The 10,748-nt window shown below is 32.3% G+C and overlaps 2 protein-coding genes across 4 annotated transcripts in view; one reads left to right on the plus strand and one right to left on the minus strand.

Moving 5' to 3' along the window:
* The window catches only part of LOC148607473 (sorting nexin-14-like), a 32,911-nt gene extending 30,772 nt beyond the window's left edge, over positions 1-2,139 (plus strand). For both annotated transcript variants that reach the window (XM_088545197.1, XM_088545198.1), the window contains one exon: positions 1-2,139. In XM_088545197.1, the coding sequence (XP_088401323.1) occupies positions 1-60 (60 nt within the window). In that variant the 3' untranslated portion in view covers positions 61-2,139.
* The window catches only part of LOC148607474 (caspase-2-like), an 11,973-nt gene continuing 3,057 nt past the window's right edge, over positions 1,833-10,748 (minus strand). Inside the window, exons 2-9 of one of the 2 annotated variants that reach the window (XM_088545214.1) lie at positions 10,553-10,733; positions 9,669-9,769; positions 8,009-8,179; positions 7,300-7,516; positions 6,473-6,610; positions 5,079-5,188; positions 4,212-4,280; positions 1,833-1,970 (exon numbers count right to left, since the gene is read on the minus strand). In XM_088545214.1, coding sequence (XP_088401340.1) covers positions 6,474-6,610; positions 7,300-7,516; positions 8,009-8,179; positions 9,669-9,769; positions 10,553-10,733 — 807 coding nt within the window. In that variant the 3' untranslated portion in view covers positions 1,833-1,970; positions 4,212-4,280; positions 5,079-5,188; position 6,473. Of the gene's footprint in view, positions 4,281-5,078; positions 5,189-6,472; positions 6,611-7,299; positions 7,517-8,008; positions 8,180-9,668; positions 9,770-10,552; positions 10,734-10,748 lie in introns of both variants that reach the window. The other variant, XM_088545213.1, reaches the window with a different exon arrangement.

Below are 10,748 nucleotides of genomic sequence, written 5' to 3' on the forward strand. Positions count from 1 at the left end.
CTATCATATGTTTTCCTAGACATATTTGTACAGGAGTTATTCCCAGAACTTAGAGGGTGATCTAAAATCATATTTTATTTATGGCATATGTGCAATCAAAATATTTTAAGTGAATCTTGTGTTGTGATTTGTTATCTTTTTAATGGTTTAAATCCATGTATTGAACTATCACATGCAATAGACAACTTTCATAATTTACAATGAAAGGATAATGGTTTTGTAAAAATGTGGAACTTTGTCTCTGAACATAAAATATCTAAAATTGTGTCATTTTAAAATTCTTTGAAGTAATCAAATGAAGCTTCTGTTCCTTTGGCTCCCATTACAATGTCTTATTTTATGCAGATTGACCTCAATATAATTGAAAGAGCAATCAAGGAAGCAAGATTCTAGCCGAAATCAAAAAGTAATCCAGGGACAAAGACCAGACATGAAAAACAGACACACACAACAAAGAACATACAGTAACCAAAATAACACATACAAAGTAACACAAGTAAATGTCCAACTCGAACTCCACTAAAAACTAGGAGGTTGGACCAGATGCACTAGAAGAGTAAGCATCCTCTGCTTTTCTAGAAACACAGGACTTTTTCAGAACAAAAGTGAATGTATAAGTCATTAATATGTTTAAATGGTATATGTACAGTATGGGGTAAATATCTGTATTTTGTATTTTGTCAAAGTTTCACATTGTATTTCTAAATAATAACTATCAGTACTGAGGTATAAAAAAAGGATATATTTTATACACCACATAATATTGTTGGCCTTTTTTATAATTCACACATCCTCTTTTAAGAAATATGTACTGAGGATCACTTTTTAAATTTGGAAATATGATATAATGGGATGAAACCTTGAATTAGTAATTTATTTCATTGTAATTATAAAGGATAACAAAAAAAAGGTATAAACAATTAATCAGTCTAAGTTTGAATAGGAATGCTGTATTTGGCCCTGCTACTGCATTCTGGGAAATAATTTTCCCAATTTGGAACAAATTTGAGCAATTTTTTGAGAATTGGAAATCTTATCAAAGAGTCTTATTTTGGAGTAAATTTAAAGTAGACTGTATTATTTTATATCCTATCTGTCCATGTTGTTATAATTTAAGGAATTTTTTAAAAGAAAAAAGTTGCATCAGAAAATCATGTGCAATAATGTTATCTCTAATCCTGGAATAAGGAAAGGGAGGAACTGACCCCTTAGAACTGCTTATGTACTTAGGTCCGCTGTATATTTTATTTTATTATTTAAATATTTCATTTTTTTTTGGCTAACAGTACCAAAGGGTATTCAGTCACCCAGTAAAATAGAAATAGGGCAATTCCAATGATTCCTTAGTTTTCTAGTTGTAGCGGTCTTCTTTATTTCACTCCCTCTCTTTCAGATTAACTCCCATTTGACAAGTAAGATGAAATTTAAAACATACAAGGTTTCAGTTACCTTCCACTATACATCATCCTCAAAGATCAGTGGTCATAAGTGAAAGAAAAATAGTTTGAAAGAGTAATCAAGGGAACCAAGGTTATAGCGGTAATCAAAAGAATGTAATCCAGGGACAAAGACCAGACATGGAAAACAGACACACACAACAAAAGATCAGTGGTCATAAGTGAAAGAAAAATAGTTTGAAGTAATGACATCTTAATAGAACATAGCATTATGACATCAAAAGTTACAACTGTATCATGATAAAAATTTTTGGTGAAACGAATCCACCACGGATCCACGATTTTAAATGCAGAAAATCTAAATTAAGCTTGCCATCTTCCTTTAGTACTGATAGACTAGTTTATAATGATTAATTGATATAATAATGATAATAATAATAATTATAAACTTTATTTTGAGAGGGTAACACAGTTGGTTTACAAGAATTAATCTTCCCTGAAATCTCAATCCATAAAGTTCTTGAAAATTCTGGTCATAATTATTGATATCTCAATCCATAAAGTTAGCGCCATCTGCAATTAAATAATTGAAAAATTCTGGTCATAATTAGGTTGATATTTTTTAACTGCCTTTTAATTTATTTTATTTGTGTGAATTACTTGTGGTTGAATTTCTTGTTATTAGTACAATCGTATGCTATTTGTATTAAGTTATTGAATAAAACTTGCTGTTTTGTTTAAATGTTTTGTTTTTTTTAATTTTTTTAAAACTTACTATTGAAATCAACCAGGAAAAAGAGTAGAATCAGCCTTTGTGCACCGACCATTTGATTTTTCAGGGATGAATTTTAGAAAATTTCTGTACCTGATTTATAAAGCTCAGAATAGCGTCTGACGTTCGAAATTCACTCTAGACGTTGCAGCCAGCCCTCTCAGAAAATGCAAGAATCTTGCAAAGTCGGGAAAGAGTGAATGAGTTTATGCGGCGTTATCCGATTGTCAAACGACGTTTGACTTTAATAACATCCTAGAATTTCGAAAAAAATAATTAGCTAGCATCTGGAGTAAGAAATATTCTAGCCCACGTTTTGTAATGGGAAAAACACAAATCACGTGAAAGATATCAGACCGGAATGAAAACTAATCAAATGGTCGGTCTGTTCTTTAGTGTGCTTCTATATACTATAAAATAGTTCTAACATATCTTATGGGTCTATTTTATGTTACCGTAGAAGGAAACTATAGTTGGCAAATCTTTTTATTTACAAGTGAACCGTTTTACACTACGTTATGATTATTTCGTATATTTCATTTTACAAACACTGGTTATTATATTTGGCTAAATGAGTGCAACTGAGATATATCCATTAGTAACCTGTGCAATAAGCTCCTATGACGTATTTTTCTTTGATACAAATACATTGATAGTCCCATGAATCATAAAGAACGACCATTATTTATTCGAGCTTTTTATTACTAAATCAGCATAGAACATAAATCTATCGTTCTTCAGTATAACTCTTAATAAGTAAGGGTCTGACTTACGTGCATACAGTACTAATCAATAAGTTCAAGATACACTGTGAAACGCTTTGTTGTAGAATTTTCAAATAAACCAGCTTTAAACATGGATTCTATTTGATTGAAATTGTGTGTCAACATTGGAGCTATTTGAAAGGCCAAACATTGTGATGTGTGTGGTATTTAGCTTATTACTTAATAACCGTAACAGAACGAAATTTTCAATTTTTATTTTTATAATTATCTAATTAAAAACGCCTACTATAATCCGAATTAGTTAAATTACTACTCTTATTTAGATTTATTGCCCTTGAAAGCCAGAATGGAGTGTTTTAATCTATCACCATTAAAATGTTATTGATTATTGTCATATAAAATCGTTTATAGTGTCGTTTTTATTTAACCCACCTAAACACAACCGGGATCACTAACTCTGAACAGATCTGCATTTATTGGATTCATTTGGTAGCAAAATCTTGTATTATCAACAAAATAAAATCATGGCAGGTTTGGGAATAAGTCCAATCGGCAGGGTTTTTTTTTTTAAATCACGGGCTTTTGAATTGAAAAAAAAATCAGATTATAACCAGATGGACTGAAAGAGTAATCAAGGGAACCAAGTTATAGCGGTAATCAAAAGAATGTAATCCAGGGACAAAGACCAGACATGGAAAACAGACATACACAACGAAGAACATGAAGTAACTAAAATAATATATACAAAGTATTAAAGTAAATGAGCAATTCCACAAAAAAATTGGGAGCATGGATCAGGTGAACCGGTAGGGTAAGCGTCCTGTGCTTTTCTAGAAACACTCGCCGAGTTGCTCATATAAAGTCAAGTCCGGGGTAGACGAAAGAGGAAAGGAAAACTATGACACTGTGAACAAATCAGTTTTCATGCCGCAGATGGATACACCGTAATTAACGGTCCACAAGTTCATGATGACGTTATATAGGGAATCTATACTATTTGTACTATTTGTCAACAGTACAATGTTTTCAAAATGTTTATGAAGTATAACTGTAAGTATCGATACTGCCTGATTCTTACATTTATCTGTGCCTTCAAAAAATAAAACACAAACAATTACAAAAAGTAATTTAAAAAAAACGTCTTTCAATCAAAGAAATATCTGTATGTCCATACACCCATAAAACGGTTTTAAAACAGATTATTTGCCGTTAAGAAGCAATACTATAACAGCGTATTTCTGGAATTTAGAAAAGCATTGGCTTGTCACCGTGAACACCAGGGAAAAAGTAAAGTTTCTTTCTCAGATTAGATCTTACCTCCGACACTGTGTATATTGGTGTATACAGGGTCTCGTCCGTTTTACCTTGCGCTACTATCCTGTTAACCTGAAAAAATATAAAGCAAATCAATGAACATAGGGAGTGTTTATATCTAATGGTAAGTTTGGAGAATTCAAAGAATAACAAGAATGTTGGATATTGGAAGGGTGCAATATTGAGGCCCTATCAATCGATCAATGGTACTTCTAAAACATTTCGGTAAAATCTGAACTACAGGGATAAATTTAAATAACGATACATTTAATACATTGAAGTACAAATAGTTGTCATCTATTGATGTTTTTCTTTTGTTTGTTTTTGTTTGTTTTTTTTCTTAATTTTTTATTAGTCTAATCTAATTCGATAATTAGAGATTAAAAGATTTTGATTCATTTAACTGCCAAAAAAGTTCCTTCAATTGTTTCAATGGAAGAGGGAGGTTAAGCGCTGTAAAACCTAGATTTAACCCATCGTTCCGTATGAAATGCCCGTACTAAGTCAGGACCATTGCGGTACAAGCTGCTCCGGTGGTGTATTATCTATTTTGCCAGATTTTTGTTGACTTGACTTGATTAGGGATCGGATTAGTGTTCGGTCACTTGGTTGTTACCCTTATTCAAATTAATTATTCTGAATACATTTTGACATTTCATCGCAACAGAAATGAGCTTTTCAACATTTGACTTGACATTTATTAAGTTCAGTGGCCTAATAAATTCATTTTTGTTATCATATTTTTTTTTTATAAAAAGAGGTTTTTTTCTACAAAATATATCAAACAAATTAAATGCAAATAACACCAATCATATATAGTATATAACTGTTATAAACGAAAAAATAATTGATGATAAGTTGTGAATTTACTCTAATTAGCAGGTGTTGAATCTCTTCATTTAGTGCATGATATTTCAATGTCCAGACTACAGCATTCAGAAACCATGATCCTGTATATTCATTCCTGTAAGCTTTAGAACCTGAAGTCAAAATATAAATAGATTAAACAAAACATTGACAGTTTCAGATATATTGGTGATGTATTGACCATTAACGATCCTTCTTTTGGTAAAGGAAAACTATTGACCAAACTTTACGATAAACGTGATGACTTTTCATTCAGAATTGTCAACTTTCCTTTCATCTGTGGCAACTACCCTTCAGCACTTGCGTATGGAGTGTTCATATTACAACTCGTACGTTATGCCAGAACTTGCCGGAACTATGCAGACTTTTTGTATCGCGCTAGAACTCTAACAAATAGGCTTCTGGAACAGGGTTTTATTGCTAGTTTGAAGTCATCACTACAAAAGTTTTATTGTCATCATGAACTCGTGGATCGTTATGGTGTATCCATCTATTTCAAAGTTATTAGTCTAAATTCGTTGAAGTTTCAGTTACATATTGTCAAGAATTGTAAACTTTTCAGAATGCAAGATGGAACATTCTGTCATCTGAGTGTTTGTCGTTTTAATTTGGACTTATCGAAAGTTTAAGGAATGATTGGAAAATACACGCGTTTTGTAAAAAAATATTATGAGAACGATAAAAATGTATTTACTTTTATCTTGTTATCACTTTCCTTCATATATTAATAATACAGTATATCAAATACTGCCGTGATGTTTTAGTATAACTATACATTTGTGTCTGTAATTTTATATCCTAAATAGCAGATTCACGGTTCAAGATACCATGCAAATGCTATATACCAAATATTTAAGCATTCACTCCTATAGAAGCTGAGAAATCTATTACAGAAATGTGTAACGGAAGGACGAACAAAGTAATTGCAATATAGATCCACCTTAACTAGTAGGGTCTGTCCTCCAGGTTTTATTCTGTTTCAAGTGACATAATTTTGATTGTTGTTTATCTTTGGAAAAAAAACATTTTACATCTTGTTGTAAATTGAATCAACGTTTAAGCAGTTTTGCCTCGTTTCCATTCGTAAACTAAACTTTTTCTATCTTGTCTAAACTCAATTAGAAAAAAATCAAATTGTTTGGAACAGTTTAACAACAATATGTAATAAAACGTTGCAAATGTCACATTTCAGAGTTTCCATCTGTTCTGTTATTTATTTGTTTGTTTAAAGATAAATCTATTGAATTTCGGAAAAGGTTGTAGACAATTTTGATGGATACAAACAAATAAAACAACTCTCCGCTTTGTTCATTTTACTTTTTCAAAGCGTCTTGAAATGTGATTTTCTAAATAGAACATATCAATATGCTTATTAAAGAAATTATATTTTTTCTAACCTTATGGTGTCGCAAAAGCTACTAAAAAGTCCGCTGATGGGTGTTTCATCGCAACGGGTGATTTTTGTGTCGACGGCACTTCTGTGTGAGTATTGCCCTTTTTTGGTGGTTTATCGTCTTTTTCTCCAGTTTCCTTCCCTTTTAAATTTACATACTAACAAGATTAATTTCTTATCCTCGTACATGTAATGACATTTTATCTAATCATGTGAAAACTTATTTTTTGAAAAAAAAGTCGGGCAATGTCAACTATTACTGTCTGCATCCGGTGTAAATATTTTCTTCACTTGTATTGTAGTATACAACTTAAGTACTGTTTGACACATCATAGACTACCAAGTCTTAGATTCTTTTAAAAAGTCTTTTTTTAAAATGCGATACTATATAAACTGCTTGTTATTAACTTTTCAGGTAGGCCTAATTTTGGCTTTGTGAGATTTTTCACGGTTGTGTAAAAAACGTGAAATTTGTGTCGTCAATTTCTCAAACCTCAGGTAAAATTTGATATTTTCCTGGCCTCGGTAAATAAAGTGAAATTGTTCTGTCTTGCGAGGTGGGTTATGCACATGAAAACATCTTGCACACGGCGTGGACAAAAATGGTAACCCCTAGAATGAATATTTAAGAGGGTCAGCCTCAGTAACGGACTGAAAAAGTCCTAAAATGTTAGACCTAGTAGGGTTTGTCCTTTCCAAAAACATTAATTCAGGTAATTTTATGAAAAGTGACATATTGACACTGCTTGAATCGCAAAACATTGGCTCTATCTCTACACAGAGGTACACACTTGTACTGGATATACCAAAACTTTTGTATATGTAGCTTACCGCGACATGCTTGAACGAAAACCAGTCTTGGTTTTTCATGAAGACCAAGACAATTTTCACTTTGGAAAATTCGGAGAAAGTCATTGATTTCAGCATATTCCCCATCAGAACCCAATATACTAGTTCCACGACCATGGCTCATTAGAATTAGAACAAGACAATCCATATTATCCCAATCTTCTGCATCTCTCGTCTTTTCTAAGAATTGAAACATTTCCTGAAAATAAACATTAAATGTTTTATGTTTTATCGTTGCTATTATTTAAATATATAAAAAATGAACCTCTTATGTTAATTCATAAATAAACATAAGATGTATATGGCATAGTGATAACAGTATGTCAATTTTTATAGTTTTTTTTTATTTGTTAAAATACTTGAGTTCAACTCATACTTTTTAACTTTTGTTTTCAAGTAAAAACAAAACCACCTAGAATTTCTTTATTTATACCATGGGAATACCGTTACTATCTATAGAAACGTTGTACAATACATGATATCCGATAAATCATTTGGTTCTAGTTGATTTTTATTTTATTTTTTTTTCATTTTATTTTTTTTATTTTTTTATATATTTATTTTTTTTTTTTGGAAAAGTACACTTTTTTCTTATAATGATCGTAAACATAAAATATGGTTGAAATTACACAAACGACTAAAGAGCTAAAGAGTAACAAAAGTCCTTTCGTTTATTCATGGATATGAATACCTTTTTTGTCAGATCATGCCCAATATTCACACTGAAATGAAGCTGTTCAAAGACGGCTTTTAAATTGACAACATCTTTTTCAGATCCCTTCCTTTCATCTTCTCTTCCTTCGAATTTATTGTTGATCATTAACACTTTTCCTCTTACTTTGTTTTTCATACTGTAAACGTCCTTAGAATACAAAGTTTTCGTGTCACTGTCACCATAGAGTTATATCTTAGATTCAAAGTGGTTCATTCGTAGCTCACCTGGCCGATGGTCAGGCGAGCTAGTGCTATCGCTAGGCGTCCGTCGTCGTCGTCCGTCGTCGTTAACAATTTTTCAAAACTCTTCTTATCTGACACTACTTGACCAATTGAAACCACACTTGGTATAAATGTTTCTTGGAGTATCCTGCATATAATGATGTGGGGATTTTAGATTCGTCAGAAAATATGGCTGCTGTTACTAAAAATAGAACATAGGGGTCAGACAGTAGTTTTCGCATATATCACCAAAACCGTTAGGTTTAGCCAAATTTTGATATCAGGTAAAAATATTCAGCATTATGAGATCTATCTGTGGTCAAATTTTCGTTTTAATCTATTCAGCCATGTTGGAGTTATTGCCCTTTTTGACGTTTTTTTTCTATCTTCAATGTCAATTCTTTCAAAAATCTTCTTTGACACTACTTGACCAATTGGAACCGAACTTGGTATAAATGTTAACTGGGATATCAAGCAGAGACTTGGTCTGGGGATTTTTGATCCGCCAAAAACATGGCCGCTGCTGCTGAAAGTAGAACATACGGGTCAGACAGTAGTTTTTTTGCTTTTATCTCCAAATTCGTTTGGTTTTGCCAAATTCTGACCCCAGGTAAAAGTGTTCAGCATGATGAGATATATCGTCGGAGTTTTTACCCCTTTCGACGTTTATTTGCTATTTTTAATGTTATGTCCTTCAAAAAACTTCTTCTCTGACACTACTTGACCAATTGAAACCTAACTTGGTATTTATGTTCGCTGGGGTATCGTGCAAAGAAATTTTGTTGGGATTTTTGATCCATCAAAAACATGGCTACTGTTACTAAAATAGAACATAGGGATCAGTCCGAAGTTTTTTTCATATATCATCAAAACTGTTAGGTTTAGAAATATTCTGTCAGTTGCTGAAATGATCCTAATTATAAGGCCTACAAAAGTCTCCAATGGATCAAAGTTGTTTGACGACTCCATGTAAGAGTAATTGCCCTTGAAAAGTGAAAAATGACATGTTTTCAGTTTTCAGCCAATATCTAGAAAACTATGATAGATAGAATGAAACTTTCAGTCGTTAATAAGTCAGGTGAGCGATGCAGGCTCATGGGAGCCTCTTGTTACATTTAGCATGTGTTGTCTTTTAAAAACAAGAATTTCTATTCGACTAAAAGTCAAATCTTTATATTCATATCTTTTTTAAAGGGTTAAAGAACATGACGTTGTTTTCTAAGTCTGGAAGGGATTTTTCCAACTGTCAGGACCCGGTTTCATAAAGATTCTAAAATTTTCATTTTTCTCAAAATATTTGAAATTGACATTTTCAGGAAAATCTCTGTTTATTTGTTCGTTTTTTTTTCATGTAACCAAGACCAATTATAAAATCATGTTCAAACTTCCAAAAATACAATGAAATGGAAACTTACTGGTTTATTATATTCATGAAGCACAGCACTGCTAGTTTGCATTATTTTCAAGACCTTGTCAGAACTCATCCGTTCTACTTCATTCTGAGTTGGTGGCCATGCTAAGTAAAATGAAATTGAAAAAAAAATTACCAAATGCCGCAAGGTGTTATAGTCATTAGTCTTCCTTTTCTACCAATATACAATCTACTGCCAGCTTGCATATACTTTGAAAGTACTTTAATACGTGGATACCAACTCTTTGGGAACTAAATTTTATGGTTTGGCCTTCCCACGAAAACCACAAAATTGGTACCCCACGAACAATAGTACTTTCACAGTAATAAATTTACTGCATTATCAATCTACTATTTCAAGTCAATAAGCAAAACAATTTATATTCCTCGCTTACAGGGGGTATAAAATGACAGCAGTGTCCATCCTTCACTTACTACTTCTGTCCCTACTTGTGTTAGCAATATAAGCCTCGGGGTACCTCTTGTTTAAATATTGGACATTGTAATTCCTCGACACAAGGACCTAGAAGTGAGAATTGCTCACAGTATGTCCAGTTCAGTTTATTAATTTATCAAAAAACTGCTTCAAAGAGGACGCTTACCCGACCGATGCACCTGGTCCATGCTCCAAGTTTTTAGAGAAGTCCGAGTTGCTCATTTCTTTTGTTACTCTGTATTATTTTGGTTATTTTATGTTCTTTGTTGCGTGTGTCTTTTTGCCATGCCTGGTCTTTGTCCCTGGATAACATTCGTTTGATTTTAGCTAGAATCTTGGTTCCCTTAATTACTCTTCCAAACCGTCTCATACCAGTGATGTGAACAAAACAAATACATTCACCAATAATATAAAATATTTATTTGAAATAATAACAGAATATAGTGGCTTACATATGGGGTCATTTAGATTTTCCTTCATTTCTATCTCTAAGACATAAGGAACCAGCTTATCAGCAAGATGCTCATTGCTTGTCTGTTGAAACGCGTTATACAGACACTGAATTGATCTCACCCCTCTATAATTCAAGGTATCTAAAATAGCTCGACTTGTATCCTCTCTTGTATTTTTTGCCTGTTAATTGAAGAA

Source organism: Perna viridis, chromosome 9 (genome assembly GCF_037379345.1).
Source record: "Perna viridis isolate PV_CMFRI_1.1 ecotype Kerala chromosome 9, ASM3737934v1, whole genome shotgun sequence".
Taxonomy (NCBI): Eukaryota; Metazoa; Mollusca; class Bivalvia; order Mytilida; family Mytilidae; genus Perna; species Perna viridis.